The sequence below is a fragment of the Oncorhynchus mykiss genome, chromosome 20 (assembly GCF_013265735.2).
Source record: "Oncorhynchus mykiss isolate Arlee chromosome 20, USDA_OmykA_1.1, whole genome shotgun sequence".
Classification (NCBI taxonomy): domain Eukaryota; kingdom Metazoa; phylum Chordata; class Actinopteri; order Salmoniformes; family Salmonidae; genus Oncorhynchus; species Oncorhynchus mykiss.
Genome location: NC_048584.1, coordinates 19,878,757 through 19,898,899, shown reverse-complemented (window position 1 = coordinate 19,898,899; position 20,143 = coordinate 19,878,757). Strand labels below are relative to the sequence as shown.

Genomic DNA, 20,143 nt, shown 5'->3' with positions numbered 1-20,143 from the left:
GTTTTCCCCTCCCCACCCAGACCACTCCCAGACAGTCCTAGCAAAATTATTACTTGAGAAATTGTTCTTTGCAAAGAAGCTATTTGTTTGTTTTCAAATAAAATTGTAAAAAATTATCACAGCAAGGTACTTGTTGTCCAGAAATGATTAAATATTGAGATAAAACGGTTGCATTGGACCTTTAAAATAAGAGGATGGTTAGAAAATAGTGGAAAGGAAAATACAATTTTAAGAAACAAACATGGAATAAAATGTTTCACAAAACATGTTGTTACACAGGCATAATAGCCTAGGCATAATGGTGAAACCAGTTTTTCACTTTCTGTGTGAATTATTCGATAATTCATAGGCAGCTCATCCTAATTCTCAAATGATTTGGAAGCGTGTAGCCCACAGAAATCGACTCATTTTATGGAAAGGTCTGATTGTTGTATTCAATTTCCATAATTTCTCAATCTTAATATGACATGAAGTAGTTTTTTTTTTAGACTAACTGAATAATTAATTTTTGAAGCCAGCCGATTAAATTCGAGGATTTTCACTGCGGTGATGTAAACATGCGCCTACGCATGCTCTTTGGGAAGCGTGTTTTGGTGTCAGATGCGCCGCTGTTAGCTAGCCTATGGAAATATTGTCAAGTCATGGTGGGCCATTCAATGGGGGGAGAGGGTGGATAATGACATTGTGTAATGCTAATAAAACATATGAGATAACTCTTCTGAAATCAGATAATGGTTATAGAAGGTGGCCGACTTGTGGGCATACAGGCAGATGTATAACATCTCCACGCGTAAGTATAAAATAGGTTTTTAGCTAGATAGCTAACGTTAGCCGACTAGCTTTGGTAGATAGCCAACGTTGGCTAGCAGCATAACGTTAGCTTGTAGCTAATTGCGCTTGAATGTTTTGGACAAGCGACGTGAAGTAGGCGGATGCATTATCTGCTTATTGTGTGTACGTTTAGTTGAGATTGGCAATGCAACACATTGTTTTAAAATACATAGTAACAGTTAGCGAGCTAACGTTACATTTGAGCAATTTCTCCTCCCCGTTGCTGTCACCTCAACATCCCGCCCCCATCTTTTCCCCATTGGTTAACGTTTCTGAGAATCACACGTTATGATCGAATCCTTGGTTTGTGAATGGTTCACCAGCCTGCCAGTCATCCCTGCGCCACTTGTTGCTAGGGAGGTTGCTTGATATCGGAAATGAGCGCTATCAACACTTCCCTCTGGACGATAAATACCGGTGGATGCTGGCTACGATGTTGTTAGGCTGCCTACTTTTAAACATTGACAGATATACTGATGCATCGTTTTTATTGCTATTATTTTAATGTAATTGTGTATGTGTGAGTGACACATCGGTGAGCTGCAGATCTTGAAAAGAAAATGGATGAGAGGGAGACTGCTAGGGATGGGAGTCATGAAGCGTAGCTACTGGAGGAGAACCCGAGACCCTCCCTCTTTCACCTTCACATCTATTCCTGTTATGCACTGGACTGGGTGATGCATTTCAGTTGTACATTGTCAGGTTGGCATGTCAAATTGGTCTTCTTGAATTGGGGTTGAGGTAGTGTGTTCTCTAGAGAGAGTGGTTTTCAAACCTCTCCTCAGGGACCCCCAGTTAACAATTTGATTGTAGCCCTGTACTAGCTCGCAAGGGCTTTATGATTCGTTGACAATTGGAATCAGGTGTTCTTTCTTTGGAATATATCAAATACATGGAACAGCTGGGGGTCCCCAGGGAGATGTTTGAACACTACTGCTTTAGGAAGTGGCGACATGATGGTTTGCTTTTAAGGAGTGTGTGTCTATTGTTCCCTCCCATAGAAATATGTGGAATATGAGTTTGTTTTTGCATTCACTGGTAGTGCATATGCTAGGTTTATGGTTGTGAGTTTAAAGTTTAGTTTGATTTGGCTATTCATGTTGGTTATCATTGAATTTGGTCATCTTAAATCGTTTGTGGCTGACTGCCCATTGTACACGTTTGAGGAAAAGCCTGTTTGTTTCAACATCTGAGGCCATACTCACATTTCATCTTGTCCGAACAATGTTTGATGCATTCAGCTTCTGTTATGTCATGTAATATATTCTTTTGACATTATGTAATGTCATGTTTTTATATATATTTTTACTGTGAAATCATACTGTAGTACACAGCTTAGGTTGGAGGACATTTAACCTAACAATTAATCTAAGCTTGTTTACTCAACAAATTCACATTTCTTTATCCTGTCATACGTTTTTTTTTTTAAAGGCATCAAGGTTTCATTTGGCCTTGATCTCTCTCTGTCTGTCTGTCTGTCTGTGCAGGTATGGGAGGACTTACTGATGGGGAAGACCAAAGCCTGACCTAGAACACGGTTTACCCTTTGACTGATATTGGGCGCACATACAAGACCACAGAAACCCTCTCTATTCACATTTTAAGCTAACTCTGCAAAAAGAGAAAGTCCCTCTTCTGTCATATCTGCAATTGTCATACTTTCATTGTTTATCCCAGTCTTTATCTCAGTATTAACTATTGCGCAACGCTAGTTTGTCCCCTGTTAATTTTTTACTTTTTTACTTCACTTTTTGTTCCTTTGTAAAGCAATGCTTTACCTGAAAAAGTACTTCACAGAGGGCCTGATTCAGTTCACCATCCTCCTGAGTCTCATTGGGGTGCGGGTGGACCTGGACACCTACCTGAGCAATCAGCTGCCCCCACTGCGGGAGATCATCCTAGGTCCTAGCTCGGCCTACACCCAGACGCAGTTCCACAACCTCCGCAACACGCTGGACGGGTATGGCATCCATCCCAAGAGTGTGGACCTTGACCAGTTCTTTACCACCCGCCGGCTGCTGAACCAGGTGCGCCAGCTGGATCGCCTGTCAGTGCCCAGTCCAGAGCTGAGCACGTGGCTGGTGCACCGTGACCCTGAGACTGTGGTGTCCGCCGCCAGCCAATCCAGCCCCAGCATCACCCTGGACAATGGAGCCGGCCTGGAGGACGTGAACACCTCCGAAACCCCGACCATGAGGGGTGGTGGAGGAGCGCCTGAGTCCACCTACAACCCAAGTGGAGAGGACAGCAACCTGGGAGCCGTGGCCCCTGAGGACAGCCAGGAGCAGCGCAACAGGGATGGCAATGATGACCTCACCAAAGAGGTAGGAAAGCCTGAGTAGGGGTGAGATCAAGGCAAGCTGGGGCATGGCACTTCTATTGTATTGTACAGGGAGGGATATGTTACTAGGAGGAAATAGGCCTACTTCTCAGATGACTGTATTTAGCTGTCTATCAGAGACGCCTTTATGTGTGAACCTTGATAAATCACCATTTTAATGAAATATCATTATTTCTGCCATTATTGTGTAATGTGTTTTTTGCATCATTGTAATGTCCTTCCATTAGAATCATCCTTGCCCCTAATAGTCACAGGACCACCAATTGGAGGCAGTGGTTTTGGGTGACACTAAGCCATTGTTAAAGTAGAATTAACTAAGTCTCCAAATGAATCACATGCTTTTATGGTCATTAAGTGGCTACGGTTGCATTAGTGGGCTTACATCAGGGATGGGCAACTGGCAGCCCCCGTGTGTGTGTGTGTGTGTGTGTGTGTGTGTATATGTATGTATGTATGTATGTATATATATATATATATATATATATATATATATATATATATATATATATATATATATATATATATATATATATATATATATGTATATATATATGTATATGTGTGTGTGTATATGTGTGTGTGTGACACACACACACAGTGAGGCAAAAAAGTATTTAGTCAGCCACGAATTGTGCAAGTTCTCTCACTTAAAAAGATGAGAGGCCTGTAATTTTCATCATAGGTACACTTCAACTATGACAGACAAAATGAGAAAACAAAAATCCAGAAAATCACATTGTAGGATTTTTAATGAATTTATTTGCAAATTATGGTGGAAAATAAACTTTTGTTATTGACCAAATACTTATCTCAATACTTTGTTATATACCCTTTGTTGGCAATGACAGAGGTCAAATGTTTTCTGTAAGTCTTCACAAGGTTTTCACACTATGTTGCTGGTATTTTGGCCCATTCCTCCATGCAGATCTCCTCTAGAGCAGTGATGTTTTGGGGCTGTTGCTGGGCAACACAGACTTTCAACTCCCTCCAAAGATTTTCTATGGGGTTGAGATCTGGAGACTGGCTAGGCCACTCCAGGACCTTGAAATGCTTCTTACGAAGCCACTCCTTCGTTGCCTGGGCGGTGTGTTGGGGATCATTGTCATGCTGAAAGACCCAGCCACGTTTCATCTTCAATGCCCTTGCTGATGGAAGGAGGTTTTCATTCAAAATCTCACGATACATGGCCCCATTCATTCTTTCCTTCACACGGATCAGTCGTCCTGGTCCCTTTGCAGAAAAACAGCCCCAAAGCATGATGTTTCCACCCCCATGCTTCACAGTAGGTATGGTGTTCTTTGGATGCATCTCAGCATTCTTTGTCCTCCAAACACGAAAAGTTATATTTTAGTTTTATCTGACCAAATGACATTCTCCCAACCTTCTTCTGGATCATCCAAATGCTCTCTAGCAAACTTCAGACGGGCCTGGACATGTACTGGCTTAAGCAGGGGGACACGTCTGGCACTGCAGGATTTGAGTCCCTGGCGGCGTAGTGTGTTACTGATGTTAGGCTTTGTTACTTTGGTCCCAGCTCTCTGCAGGTCATTCACTAGGTCCCCCCGTGTGGTTCTGGGATTTTTGCTCACTGTTCTTGTGATCATTTTGACCCCACGGGGTGAGATCTTGCGTGGAGCCCCAGATCGTGGGAGATTATCAGTGGTCTTGTATGTCTTCCATTTCCTAATAATTGATCCCACAGTTGATTTCTTCAAACCAAGCTGATTACCCATTGCAGATTCAGTCTTCTCAGCCTGGTGCAGGTCTACAATTTTGTTTCTGGTGTCCTTTGACAGCTCTTTGGTCTTGGCCATAGTGGAGTTTGGAGTGTGACTGTTTTGAGGTTGTGAGAGCCAGAAATCCTGCTTGTTTGTAGGTGACCAAATACTTATTTTCCACCATAATTTGCAAATAAATTCATTAAAAATCCTACAATGTGATTTTCTGGAAAAAAAATTATCATTTTGTCTGTCATAGTTGAAGTGTACCTATGATAAAAATTACAGGCCTCTCTCATCTTTTTAAGTGGGAGAACTTGCACAATTGGTGGCTGACTAAATACTTTTTTTGCCCCACTGTATATATTAGTAACTCAGTTGGGGTCTCAACTTAATAGGTTGAGTTAGAATAGTAGAATACATAAAGTGCAATTTTGAAATTTGGTCGTCCATCAGCAGTTTTTCCACGTATGTCAGTCACTGCCATTCACTCAATTAGCCCATGTTAGCCAATTAGCCCAAAATTTTACTTAAAGCCTCAAAGACTAGGGCTACAGTTGCCCATCCCTGCTTACATGATCTGAAGTTCCATGATTTTCTATGAAATATGACCTATAATTAATTATAATATGATTGAAATGCTTATCTTTTGGAAGGAAAGTTTGTTAAAAAAGCTGATTTTCTGTGTTGGAATGGTGTGGGCATGCATAACCCAACAACAGGATGTTGCCTAGGCCTATACCCGTCATGAAAAAATATTCATGCCAGTGGACTGCTGATTGGTCAACTCATCCTCTATGAGGAACTAGCATGTCTGTTTGAGACACACATTTGATGTGGGTTGTGTTTTTTTTCCCCCTCCAATTTATGCTTTGGCCACAAGAGTACAGGATGAGTCAACAACATTATTTGTGTATGCGCTAACTGAATATGAGCTTTTAAAAGTGAGATTTTGACAGGACAGTTACTTGAGGATGAAAATATCGAAATATAAAACCTACAGTATCACAGGTATAGGCATCCTTGATTATTGCACCACAGTCAAGTACAGTACCATCAAAGTATTCATACCCCTTGACTTATTCCATGTGTTATATACAGCCTAAATACAATTTTTATTATATATTAAAAAAAATTCTCACCCATCTATTCACACTACCCCATAATGAAAAAGTGAAAATGTTTTTTTTTTATATTATTTAAAATGAAATACAGAATTATCTAATTTACAAAATGATTCACACCCATGCGTCAATATGGCAGCAATTACAGCTGTGAGTCTTTCTGGGTAAGTCTCTTAAGAGCTTTGGACACCTGGATTGTACAATATTTGCACATTATTCTTTTAATAATTCTTCAAGCTCTATCAAGTTGGTTGTTAAGCCATTTTCAAGTCTTGCCATAGATTTTTTTTAAATAAAATGTTACCCCTTTTTCTCCCCAATTTCGTGGTATCCAATTGTTAGTAGCTACTCTATCTTGTCTCATCGCTACAACTCCCGTACGGGCTCAGGAGAGATGAAGGTTGAAGGTCATGCGTCCTCCACAACCCAACCAAGCCGCACTGCTTCTTAACACAGCGCGCATCCAACCCGGAAGCCAGCCGCACCAATGTGTCGGAGGAAACACCGTGCACCTGGCAACCTTGGTTAGTGTGCACTGTGCCCGGCCCGCCACAGGAGTCGCTGGTGCGCGATGAGACAAGGATATCCCTACCGCCCTAACCCGGACGACGCTAGGCCAATTGTGCGTCGCCCCACAGACCATCCGGTCGCGGCCGGTTACAACAGAGCATGGGCGCGAACCCAGAGTCTCTGGTGGCACAGCTGGCGCTGCAGTACAGCACCCTTAACCACTGCGCCACCCGGGGAGGCCTGCCATAGATTTTCAAGCCGATTTGAATCACAACTCTAACTAGGCCACTCGGGAACATTCAATATCATCTTGGTAAGCAACTCCAGTGTGTATTTGGCCTTGTGTTTTATTGTCCTTCTGAAATATTAATTTGTCTGTTGGAAAGCAGACTAAACCAGGTTTTCTTCTAGGATTTTGCCTGTGCTTAACTCTATTCTGTTTCTTTTTATCCCCAAAAACTCCCATTCCTTGCCGATGACAAGCCGATGACAAGCATAATAACGTGATGCAGCCACCACCATGCTTTTATGAAGAGCTTTTATGAAGAGCGGTACTCAGTGTTGTTGGATTTGCCCCAAACACAACGCTTTGTAATCAAGTTAATTTCTTTGCCACTTTTTTTGCAGTTTTACATTAGATCCTTATTGCAAACAGGATTAATGTATTGTTGCGTAACTACAAAGTTGTTGATCCATCCTCAGTTTTCTCCTGTCACAGCCATTAAACTCTAACTGTTTTAAAGTCACCATTGGCCTCACGGTGAAATCCCTGAGCGGTTTCCTTCCTCTCTGGCAACTGAGTTGGGAAGGAAGCCTGTTATCTTTTGTAGTGACTGGGTATATTTATACACCCTCCAAAGTGTAATTTAATAACTTCACCATGCTCAAAGGGATATTCAATGTCTGCTTTTTTTTATTTTTACCCATCTACCAATAGGTGCCCTTCTTTGCGAGGCATTGGAAAACCTCCCTGGTCTTTCTGGTTGAATCGGTGTTTGAAATTCACTGCTCGACTGAGGGACCTTACAGATAATTGTATGTGTGGGGTACAGAGATGAGGTAGTCATTCAAAAATCATGTTAAACACTTATTTCACACGGTGAGTCCATGCAACTTATTATGTGACTTGTTAAGCAAATGTTTACTCCTGAACTTATTTAGGCTTGCCATAACAAAAGGGTTGAATACTTATTGACTCAAGACTTCAGCTTTTAATTAATTTGTAAACATTTCTAAAAACATTATTCCACTTTGACATTATCGGCTATTGTGTATAGGCCAGTGACTCATCTAAATATAATACATTTAAATTCAGGCTATTAAAAAATATATATATATGTTGAAAAAGTCAAGGGGTGTGAATACTTTCTCAAGGCACTGTAGTTCTCTCCTTGTGCTTTTTATTTTGAATTAAGTTGTGTAAGACAAGATGTTGTGCAACTCAATCAAGGGGGCTCTTTTCTTTGTAGTCCTAACATATTTTTCACATCATGGATTTTTCAGGACATTGATTTGATTGACATCCTGTGGCGACAGGACATCGACCTTGGCGCGGGACGGGAAGTGTTCAACTATAGCAGTCGCCAGAAGGAGAGTGAGGCGGAAAAGCCCAGCCCAGAGGAGGAGGAAAGAGCAGAGGCACAGGAGAGATGGAGGAATGGAGTGAACCTTCAAGAGGCTCAGCCTGTGGATGGAGAGACCGGGGAGAGCATACCAGAGCAGGTAGCTAAGGGAACAGATTGTGTTCATGATCTTGTGTGTCCACTGTAGTTGATAGTAAAGGGAGTGACCTCTGTGCTGTCTGCTCCTCCCCCAGATCCTAGGCCTTGGCTCTCAGACCTCACTGTCCCTGCAGGAATGCCTAAGGCTGCTGGAGGCCACCTTCCCTTTCGGAGAAGAATCTCCTGAGGTAAAGACATTTGCATGCTGTTTTATGATATTACAAATGCTAGATTAACATTATAGTCTATGGAAATCCAAAAATAATTGTGAGACTTTTAAAGGTAAACTTCTTATCAGTTTCCAGCCCCTGTAGTCACAGCTGAGTCTGCGGTGGCCAATGAAGAAGCTCCATCCACATCTCTGGGCCTACCACTGACTCCCCCGTTGCCCCAGTTGGACCTGGAGCAGCAGTGGCAAGACATCATGGCTATCATGGAACTACAGGTTTGTACGTGTGGTTTAATCACAACTGTTTCTCCAGTAAAAAAAACTACATTTTTCTTACAATTTTTTTCTCTTTTGAAGGAAATGGAGGTTAATAACACCTCAGACAACTCCTTCCTCAGCACTACTTCCAACAGTACCAATACCAGTGGCAGCACAAGTGAGTCCGGCTCAGTTGGAAGCTTTGGACTTACTCGTTCCTCCACCCTTATTCACCAAGATGTCAGCCTTCGCCAGGCCTCCCTCCCTAGCTGCAGCCAGGACTTTCCAACACTTTTCAATCCAGAGATGGATGCCACTAGCACCCCACGGACCCCCTTGCTTAGAATGTCCTCTAGCAACTCCTCCAACGTCAACTCTACATTCGGAGCCACCAACCTGACTGGACTCTTTCTCCCACCGCCTCTGAACAGCACCAACAACATCACTTGCACTCCAGTGTTGCCTGATCCCTTCAGCACTATGCTGGAGGTGTCTATGCTGGATGAGATCAGTCTGCTGGACCTGGCAATGGAGGAGGGCTTCAACCAGGCCCAGGCCTCTCAGCTGGAGGATGAACTCGACTCGGACTCCGGCCTCTCCCTAGACTCCAGTCACAGCCCGGTCTCACCGAGCAGCTCTGAGACCTCCTGCTCCTCCGCCGCTTCCTCCTCCTCCACCTCTGCCACCTTCTCAGAGGAAGGGGCTGTGGGATACAGCACTGACTCGGAGTCAGCTGCCGTGGAACCAGAAGAAGGTGCTGTGGGGGGCTACCAGCCCGAGTTCAACAAGCTCTGCCGCATGAGCTACCAGGACCCCTCCCAGTTCCATGGGCTCCCTCAGCTCGACAACATCAACCACAATCACACCTACAATTTACCACTGTCTTCATCGTTCGATGAACACCTAGAGCTACCGATTCCCACTGGCAAGAAAATGGGCCGTGAGAAGCAGTCAAAGCTTAAGCCACAACAGGATTTCCTGGACAAACAGTCGAGTCGCGATGAGCGACGGGCTCGGGCCATGAAGATCCCCTTCTCAAACGAGAAGATCATAAATCTGCCTGTGGAGGAGTTCAACGAGCTTCTGTCCAAGCACCACCTGAGCGAGGCCCAACTGGCCCTCGTCCGCGACATTCGTAGACGTGGCAAGAACAAGATGGCGGCCCAGAACTGCCGCAAGCGCAAGCTGGATACCATCATCAACCTGGAGCAAGGGGTGCACGACCTGCGCCGTGACAAGGCGCGGCTGCTGAAGGAGAAGATGGAGTTTATTCGCTCCATCCGCCAGATGAAGCAGAAAGTGCAAAGCCTCTACCAGGAGGTGTTCACCCAGCTTCGGGATGAGGAGGGCCAGCCCTACCTCCCCAGCGAGTACTCGCTCCAGTACAGCGCCGACGGCAGCGTCCTGATCATGCCCCGCACCATGACAGATCAGCAAACCCGTAAGCCCGAAAAGAAACAAAAGGACAAAAAGAAGTGAGGAAGCTGTTGCCTTTTCTTTCATTTAGCTAAAATCACTAAGAAAGATTTCTGCAGATGCAAGAGAGGTCTTTTTTCCTTTGAGAAGATTCTTGTGAGGAGAAACTGCATTGTTGACTACTTTTCCTGCATTAGGTTTTTTCCTTTTCTTTTGTGGTTCCTGTGTTTTCTCTGGGAAACGACTTTGAAGCAGAAGTTCTTAATTTGAGTACTGAATTTTCATTGTTTGGGTGGAAAAAAAGGAACAAACAAGGAAAAGAAGGGGTTGAAAGAGTTCTCTGGATCTTTGGCACCAGGCCATGTTATTACTTCATGTTATGAAGTGAAGGGAGTCGTATCAAGTGAAGTCAGAGTTAAAGGAAAAACTAACATTAAGTCAACGTGAAACTGGGTGTAAATTCCGGTCCATTGTTAGTCAGCTTTGAACGGATTGTTAAACCGATTTTCTTGCTTGGGCTTTGGAGTGATTGGTGGAGTGACTGTTTCTGGAGTAAGTAGAAGTTGCACATGTAGAAGAAAGCTAAGACAGGGCCTGGAGATGTCAAAGGTTAAGATACCAGTGGGGTAAAGCAAGTCCATCATCCAGGATACCATTATCTTAACAATACCGCCGATACTAACCAAATGTGTTGTGCACTTCACTTGTACTCTAAGCAAAAGTCTAGCTAGTCTGACTGCACTCATTCAAAATGTGTTTATTACAAATACCACCGGTTTTGACTGGCCATTGACTTTGAGTCCCTTTGCTGTAGAACTAGGACACTGGAACACAAAAGAGGCTGGGAGAGTAGTCTTGGGCTTGCCACGATGGTGGAGCATGACAAGTATAGGAGATGGAACGCTGAGGAAGAAGGCACACGCTGCGTTACAAATGTATCAGCTTCTGTATATCTATATAGCTCTGTAATTTGTCCTCCTAAGGCTTGGCTGTATGCATCGTGCCGTGTCTCTGGCTATCCGTCTGCCGCAGGTTTAAGGATGAGCTCTGCTGGTAGTCTTTTCGTTTTCCACACATCCTCATACGGTCCAGAATAAGCTAGGTTATAAGTCTAGCTTCATCATGCTGGGTCTACTCCCTGCCCTTATTGCATCACACACTGTTGGTTGTGCCTGTAACCACATTGCAGGAATTTTACAGGCCAGGGAATATTGATTTTGATAGTCGTCTTTGCAGGAAGTATTGTATGAACTGCAACCCTGTGGAAGTGTCCCGTTTTATTACAAATCAAATGCACCCATCTTTACTATCATTGGTTTGTTTCTTGTAAAGTGACAGATGAGCCGTTCGGCTGTCGAGTAATTGCAGTGGTAGCCTTTGAAAGAGTTGTCATTCTATTTGATAGTTACCTGAAGCAATGGACAAGACAGTTGATGAATAACCTAGTTGTCGGCTTTAATAGTCTACGGTCATACGTGTCATTTAGAATTGTAAACCAATTGAATCGAACTGAGTGAACTGACAAGGATAATATGTGAAGTGAGAGCCTTGTTTTCGAATGCCTTTGTTTCACAAGCACATTTCTAAATTTGAGGGTTTTGAGAACAAAGGGTTATTGGACTGTTATCAGAACATTAGAAGTGCTATTGCCTGAGCGTATGTGTTTTTTGGGGTCAAATTGTGTTTTAGCATGTACCCCGAATCAAAAAAAGACTAGGCCATTTATTAATGCAACAGGAATAGCTGTTTAAAGAGAATGAGTACATTTGTGAACCCCAGATCTACAGTGAAGGATGGGAAAGAACTAAGTCGCTGCACTGATGAGTGTCCTATGTTCTTCATCCACATAACTTTCATAGTTCTTGTCATCATTACCCTGTGAGGGGAGCCAAAGTAAAAAATAATTTTTCATGCAGTACTAATACTTTCGCAGGGGGGAAAAAGTTGCTGTCTCAATTTAAATGAAGTTGTTTGTTGTCGCACTTCAGAAAACATTTGATATTTAAGACGTGCAAACGTTCACCTGCATTGCAACACAATGCAAAGCCCATTTAAGTTATTACTTCTTAGTGCTGCTTTTGTTAATGGTCTTGTTTGTTCAGTAAATATTTTCTCCTTTTGTCATTCTTTTCTGTAGTTTGTCTGCATTTTGCACAGCCCCTGCTTTGGTTATGTATTTTCTTTTGGTTTACTTTTAAATAATTCCTGGCAATCTGGGATTGTTATTTTATTGATTAATAAAGTGTTTATTTTCATCTGTGACTGCATCATTTGCATGATTTAATAATGAGGGGAAATGTGTCCATTTGGGGGGAATAGAATATCTGATCATTAGGTTTTGTGAAGATAAATACATGCCTTAATATATCCAACTATTTACACAAATTTGGAGCTTAGGCTCTGTCAGTATGAGACCGATGACAATTGTAACAAGTTGTTTATTCTCCAAAAACAGACAAGCAAGTCCTGTTTATGACATGTTAGAATAAGATGGACAAATGAGCAAAGTTTAAAAAAAACATGGTTTTCAAAAATGTGTTACCTCAATACACTAAAACAGTCACAAAATGAGCAAAGATTAACATTGTTTTGCACTATAAGCTACAAAACATTTACATAAAACTAAATGGCACCGTTGACTTGTTTACAAGACAATGAATGATAACATTTCCACCAGCCTACACAGTAATGTACAAGGCCTAGACCTCTTAGTCAACTGCCCTGTGAAAATGATCTTGTAGTGTCCAAATGGTCACTAGAGTGAATCTTAACATTTAACACTGCATTATACATTTTTTCCAGGGTTGTGATTTCTCAAGAGAACCCATAGCCTGTATTGACTTTGGTCATATCCAGAGATTTTAACCTGATGGGTGATATTAAACCAAAAAGGGAGTCCATGTGCTGTCGTGCTTGTCTCAGACCCTTTGCCTAGAGCCCCATAAGCCCTTGACACTACCTCTACAGTCTTCAGAACCAGCTTGATACCTCTCTCCAAAACGGCTAGTTCTTGTCGTCCTTCTTCTCCTCCTCCTCTGTGGGGTAAGAGTGCCACGTGAGCCGCTCCTCATAGAAGGATATGACCACCTGTGGACACTTCACGTTTGCTTCCTTAGCTGGTACCAGGTCTGCTTCATCTGAGTTTTTCCTACAAGAACAGGCCGTGTAGAGAGAACCACGAGTTGGATGAGTACTTAAGTGGATTGTAGTGGCGCTATGAAATAGGTTAGGATGCACAGAATGAAGAGATTGAAGGCAATGGATCTACTTTTTTTTATTGATGCATAGGCATGATAAATAACACGGTTATGTGAATTGACAGGTACATTGACTTGCGACTGCTGCATGATTAGGTCTAGTAGCATAAAGGTTTTTAAAAAAATCAAATGAATAGGGCAGTAAGGGCTATACAAACCATTTCATGAGGAACATGAGTTCTCCAGTGGAGTCAGTGGCGCCAATAATCCTCTCTGGGTCCAAACCTCGAGTGAAGCCCCTTAGTTTCTCTGGCTAAAACACAGGGCGAGTGTCACTCAATGTGAAAAAGACTAAATGATTCCATCTGTGTACACGCTTCTGTCTTTAGGACTTACGTCGTCTTTTTTCTTCTTGGGTCGACTTTCCTCTCCTTCCACATTAGGCTCTGCAGACTTCCTCTTGCCTACAGACTCATGAGCGGATTTCTGTTTCTGCAGAAACTGTGCAATTAGGTCGGGACAGTCCAAATTATCCTCTGGCTCCCATGTGTTGTCATCACTGAAGAAACAAAAGCAGTGTTAATTAAGCCAGAAAATGGCATTGGAGTGAAAAAGGGGTTTTGTTTGGTCAATACAAGCATTCCACATACGGATAAAAAATATATATATATCTGTATTGTGTAGACTCACTCCGAAAAGCCTTTCCACTTAAGAAGGTACTCCACTCTCCCTTTCACCACCCTTCGATTCAAAACTTTCTCCACCACATATTCGTCTTCCTCTTCCTCCACGGCCACCACATCCTCAGCCGCCTTCTCCTGTATCTCCTCAGCCGGTGTCGTCATCGTCACCTCAGACTGGGTGGGGGCTGTGGGTGCAGGGGGAATGATGGCTGTGGGTGCAGGGTTAATGGCGGCTGTGGGTGCAGGAGCAGCAAATCACGGCTCCAGAAAACGCCCACTCTGTTGATGGTGGCACTTATACTGAACTGTTCATTAAGGGGGCTAACTCCAGTTGAAACAATAAAGTGCCTTCCGGCCTCTGTTTTGGTAAAAAGCTAAGGGAAGGGGCCTGGAGAAATGTAACCAATCTTAAATTTATAGACAGCGCTATGGTTGCAAGGACTGACCACCCAATATATAAACATGATAGTTTTGAGGCTATACATTTACTATGTTTACAAACATTGGAGAAAAACAAGCATATTTTGGGTTCTGATGGGGTCCGACAGCTTAACTGAGTTAAGGAGGCATTCATAAGTTATTCTTCAAGAATGAATGTGTATTCAGTCATGACTGAAATTATTGGCACCCTTGATAAAGATAAGCAAAACAATCCTGAGCAATATTGTATGAAAAAAAAAGGGAAAGATTTTGTTTAACAAGTCATAAAAAAAAGTCTAAAAGATAGGAGTCAGGTTTTCCAGCACCCTCCCCTTGCAAGGATAACGGCACCAATTATTTTTCTAAAATGTTTGACGAGATTGAAGAACACATTGGGAAGGATCTTAGACCATTCCTCTATACAGAATATTGCTATCCTTCATCTGCGCTTATGGGCGGCCCTCTGATAATTTAAACAATACGTTTTCAATGGGGTTCATATCCAGAGACAGACGGCTATTGCAAAATGTTGATTTTGTGGTCGATTAACCATCTCTTTGTAGAATTTGATGTGTGCTTGGGGTTATTGTCTTGCTGCAAGATCCACTTGCGGCCAAGCTTCAGCCTCCTGGCCAGTGGCGATTTTGGCATGTAAATCTTGGTGGGGCAAACACAAACAAAATGTTGGGGAAGCATGCCAGTAAAACCACTACACATCACTAAACAATACATTAATTGCACTATAAAGGTGACAAACCGTCCACCAACTGTTAGGGCCTACATAAAGCTGTCCCAACAGCAGTCTCAACACCTTACCGCTGCTACACCTGGCTATCGGCAGAGACTTGTCTGGCAGCGAAACAGTTCATTCAGCCTCATTTACTGCCTTTCAAAAAAAACATAGCTTATATGCCTAGCTTGCTTAAACAAATGTGGTTTCTACTGACAATTGAGATGTACAAACTATAGCATAAGGGGACGACAAGCAGATAAGAGGCAATCTGTAAATTCGATTAAGACATAAGTGAGCTAGGACAGAACCATAGGATAAATAAAGGGGGCATATAAGCAGACAATGACAGCTCTTACAATATTCAATGATTGCAGTAAGCGAAATTAAGAGGAAAATAGACCAAATTATTAGGGTGAGCCACATGAGCTACTAACAGCTTACTACACAATATACACTTAGTATTACTTTCCTTGCTACAGTATACAGTGCCTTGCGAAAGTATTCGGCCCCCTTGAACTTTGCGACCTTTTGCCACATTTCAGGCTTCAAACATAAAGATATAAAACTGTATTTTTTTGTGAAGAATCAACAACAAGTGGGACACAATCATGAAGTGGAACGACATTTATTGGATATTTCAAACTTTTTTAACAAATCAAAAACTGAAAAATTGGGCGTGCAAAATTATTCAGCCCCTTTACTTTCAGTGCAGCAAACTCTCTCCAGAAGTTCAGTGAGGATCTCTGAATGATCCAATGTTGACCTAAATGACTAATGATGATAAATACAATCCACCTGTGTGTAATCAAGTCTCCGTATAAATGCACCTGCACTGTGATAGTCTCAGAGGTCCGTCAAAAGCGCAGAGAGCATCATGAAGAACAAGGAACACACCAGGCAGGTCCGAGATACTGTTGTGAAGAAGTTTAAAGACGGATTTGGATACAAAAAGATTTCCCAAGCTTTAAACATCCCAAGGAGCACTGTGCAAGCGATAATATTGAAATGGAAGGAGTATCAGACCACTGCAAATCTACCAAGACCTGGCCGTCCCTCTAAACTTTCAGCTCATACAAGGAGAAGACTGATCAGAGATGCAGCCAAGAGGCCCATGATCACTCTGGATGAACTGCAGAGATCTACAGCTGAGGTGGGAGACTCTGTCCATAGGACAACAATCAGTCGTAAATTGCACAAATCTGGCCTTTATGGAAGAGTGGCAAGAAGAAAGCCATTTCTTAAAGATATCCATAAAAAGTGTTGTTTAAAGTTTGCCACAAGCCACCTGGGAGACACACCAAACATGTGGAAGAAGGTGCTCTGGTCAGATGAAACCAAAATTGAACTTTTTGGCAACAATGCAAAACGTTATGTTTGGCGTAAAAGCAACACAGCTCATCACCCTGAACACACCATCCCCACTGTCAAACATGGTGGTGGCAGCATCATGGTTTGGGCCTGCTTTTCTTCAGCAGGGACAGGGAAGATGGTTAAAATTGATGGGAAGATGGATGGAGCCAAATACAGGACCATTCTGGAAGAAAACCTGATGGAGTCTGCAAAAGACCTGAGACTGGGACGGAGATTTGTCTTCCAACAAGACAATGATCCAAAACATAAAGCAAAATCTACAATGGAATGGTTCAAAAATAAACATATCCAGGTGTTAGAATGGCCAAGTCAAAGTCCAGACCTGAATCCAATCGAGAATCTGTGGAAAGAACTGAAAACTGCTGTTCACAAATGCTCTCCATCCAACCTCACTGAGCTCGAGCTGTTTTGCAAGGAGGAATGGGAAAAAATTTCAGTCTCTCGATGTGCAAAACTGATAGAGACATACCCCAAGCGACTTACAGCTGTAATCGCAGCAAAAGGTTGCGCTACAAAGTATTAACTTAAGGGGGCTGAATAATTTTGCACGGCCAATTTTTCAGTTTTTGATTTGTTAAAAAAAATTGAAATATCCAATAAATGTCGTTCCACTTCATGATTGTGTCCCACTTGTTGTTGATTCTTCACAAAAAAATACAGTTTTATATCTTTATGTTTGAAGCCTGGAATGTGGCAAAAGGTCGCAAAGTTCAAGGGGGCCGAATACTTTCGCAAGGCACTGTACACACCTCTCTGGTATATTATTTATGCAGCAGCGTACAACTCATTTTTGGACTCACCTTGTTGTGCTCACTTGAACAGGCAGTCTCTCATGGGCAAATTGTCAAACTTTGCCATCTAAGTCTGGCCTCCTCTGGATTTGTGGTGATTTCAAGACAACTGTGTTTACATTTGTTTGTGATAATAACCCCAAGAACATATCAAAATCCAAAAAGAAATGGTTAACTCCCCCCCCGACAAAAAAACTACATTTCGCAATGGCCATCTCAGTCTCTGGACATGAACCCGTTGTAAACCTGTGGTTTGATTTTGAAGAGGGCCGTCCATAAGGCAGACAAAGAATATCAAGGATCTGGGAAGATTCGTAATGGAGGATTGGTCTAAGACACCTCCCAATGTGTTCTCCAATCTCATATTTTAGAAAAAGGCTCAGTGCCGTTATCCTCACAAGAGGGTGCTAGGGTATTGAAAACAGGGGTGCTAATAATTTTGACCTCTTTCTTTTTCTAAATGTATTTTCTACTACATGTTTAACAAAACCTCTAAGCAATTGTATTTGTATAAAATAATTTCACTTTTTTTTTTGAGGATACAACAGCTCAGTGTTTATTATTTATTTTATACCGTTTTTTTTGCTCATCTTTATCAAAAATGGAAGTAGCAACTGCAGATTGTCCCTTTAAAGCCTACAAATGCTAAGTTATATGGCAAGGCTCTCCAACCCTGGTCCCAGAGAGCTAACATCTTGTAGGTTTTCACTCCAACCTCAATCAAACACCTAATACTTATAATTAGCTTGTTGATAAACTGAATCAGGTTACTTACAACTGGGGTTATATTGAAAACCCACAGGGTGGTAGCTCTCCAGGAACAGGGTTGGAGAGCCCTGTTCTATGGCATCTTGTGAGACAAATAGCCTCACCTTCTGAATTGATATACTGTAATTCAGTTAAACAAATGAGAGGTAGATGGGAAACTCACAACACTGAGTGCCACACATAAATGATAAACGTCTATGTTTACCCATTGCTGCAGAAGTATATTTGTAAGTAGAAATAGCAGCTTGAGTTTTGCAAAAACATGTGATCCCTTACCCCACACAGACGAAACAGTGACATTGTATATATGAAATATGAAAAATGTTATAAGACCTTCAGTAAGAGTGGGAGCATCATCATTAGAAGGTTCTGTAATCTCGCTCATACTCATCAGGTAGACCGTGGGACCAACAGTTGTTCCTGGTCAAAGTCAAGAATAGGGCAATGAGGATCAGGAATCAATAAAAGGTAGACAGGAAACAAAATAGCATTGGAGAGAAGGCGAATCATCAGTGGCTACATGTCTATATATACATTTCTTTGTACGTTTTACCCCTTTCTCCCCAATTTCCAATTGGTAGTTACAGTCTTGTTTCCAGTTCTCTATCAGGGGCCCTTTGCATAGGTGAGTAAAAAATAATGTAAGAACTTGGTTATTACAGGTTTACTATGCCTAATGTCACAGTATTTTGTTATTTTGGGGGGTAGATAATTCAAAGGGATGTCCAGCAAGAGACCAGTGCGCAAATTTCAAACATCCAATGAGCACAGCGCTCAATAGAAGTCAAAGACTATGGATAGGTTGGCCACTGGCAGTTCCAATTTTAATTGCCGTGGCAATCATGCAGGAGATGGTGCATTAACACACATTCTTCAATCTGTAAACAATCGGAGGGCTTGCTAGCTACCGCTTACAATAGGAGGTGATACCAAAGTCAAAGATCGTTAAAAAATGATTTGGTCATTTGCAAATGCAAATAATGATCAGTTAGCCAAAGATGGGTTGAAAACTCTCAGTTAGCAGTCTAGCTTGCTGCCTGTGTTTATTTAACTGTTTAACGTTAACTAGCTATTAGCCAGCATTAGAGTCATGGTCATGGACCAGCAGCGACTCGGGCGAGCTCTCTCTCCACTTCTAGTATACACGCCACTCTCCTCCATATTGATTTAAAAAGAAAACAAAAGCAGCGTTACTACGCTAGCATGCACATTCTTAATGTGTTAGCTATCTAGCTAAGCAATCTAACAAAGACGCAATGTATATGGACATGCATTGTATATTATCTTTCCGTAGCTAGATACAAGCTGTCGCTATATAACAGTAGCTAGAAACTATTTCCCAACACAAATGTGCAGGTAGCTAACGTTAAGAGAGCAAGGATATAATTCATGGAACGTTAACTCACCTCAAAACGAGTTATTCGATAGTGAAAACAGTCTGTCTTTAAATGATGCTGAGACAGAAAAATAACTTGTTTTATATTTTCTTATATAAATCAGTTTCGTTTATTATATTAAATCAAATATGAGCTTGCGTAAGCTAAATAGATCGTGTCCGCCCCCCTTAATGTCCGATTTTTAAAAAACTACGTTTATACACGTGCATCGATTCCACATTGTGTGGATTTCTCGAAGAAACAAGTTCTCGTGTAGCTAGCTGGCTAGGTTTCTCAGATGCTGTAGAGATTAGCTAGTCGGTCGAGCTGAAGCGTACGAGCGAGGTATCTATCCGCCCCCCTCGAACAACCCAGCATTTTCTTCTGAATGCGAATAATTGTATCCTGTCCATAACAAGAGTGTCGGTGATATAACATTTAACATGAAGGAAAACGGGCGAGTTTGTAATTTAATAAAACTAAATTATTTTAGTTTGCCCGGAAACGGATATAACGTCGCGGCTAACGTCTGATTTTATTTAACGGAAATACCTCTCTCTCTTTATTTTTTTTTATTTTATTAACAACAAATCAATACAGAAAGTACATGAGAGAACACAATATATAGATTATATACAATGGACAATCGAGCTAGGGGGTACAATATCACATTACAATTACACAAGGACCTTAAGGGATATACATACACTTACAAT

The 20,143-nt window shown here is 42.0% G+C and overlaps 2 protein-coding genes across 7 annotated transcripts; one reads left to right on the top strand and one right to left on the bottom strand.

Moving 5' to 3' along the window:
• Positions 1 to 579: 579 nt before the first annotated feature.
• LOC110499125 (endoplasmic reticulum membrane sensor NFE2L1) lies at positions 580 to 12,347 on the top strand. 5 transcript variants are annotated; one of them, XM_021576049.2, is made up of 6 exons: positions 580 to 790; positions 2,319 to 3,155; positions 8,028 to 8,246; positions 8,341 to 8,433; positions 8,544 to 8,690; positions 8,772 to 12,347. In XM_021576049.2, the coding sequence occupies exons 2-6, from the start codon at positions 2,601 to 2,603 to the stop codon at positions 10,149 to 10,151; spliced, it is 2,394 nt and encodes a 797-aa protein (XP_021431724.2). In that variant the 5' UTR covers positions 580 to 790; positions 2,319 to 2,600; the 3' UTR covers positions 10,152 to 12,347. The 5 variants fall into 5 exon arrangements, with proteins under 5 accessions (XP_021431724.2, XP_021431723.2, XP_021431725.2 ...); XM_021576048.2 differs by lacking the exon at positions 580 to 790 and adding an exon at positions 943 to 1,533 and having other exon boundaries at positions 2,599 to 3,155; XM_021576050.2 differs by lacking the exon at positions 580 to 790 and adding an exon at positions 944 to 1,533.
• A 161-nt stretch (positions 12,348 to 12,508) lies between these two features.
• LOC110499126 (chromobox protein homolog 1) lies at positions 12,509 to 19,927 on the bottom strand. Of its 2 annotated transcripts, none has more exons than XM_021576051.2 (6): positions 19,458 to 19,927; positions 18,385 to 18,471; positions 13,976 to 14,201; positions 13,682 to 13,844; positions 13,504 to 13,598; positions 12,509 to 13,236 (listed from the first exon to the last, which is right to left on the bottom strand). In XM_021576051.2, the coding sequence occupies exons 2-6, from the start codon at positions 18,440 to 18,442 to the stop codon at positions 13,092 to 13,094; spliced, it is 687 nt and encodes a 228-aa protein (XP_021431726.1). In that variant the 5' UTR covers positions 18,443 to 18,471; positions 19,458 to 19,927; the 3' UTR covers positions 12,509 to 13,091. The 2 variants fall into 2 exon arrangements, with proteins under 2 accessions (XP_021431726.1, XP_021431727.1); XM_021576052.2 differs by having other exon boundaries at positions 13,976 to 14,153.
• Between the last annotated feature and the right edge of the window lie 216 nt (positions 19,928 to 20,143).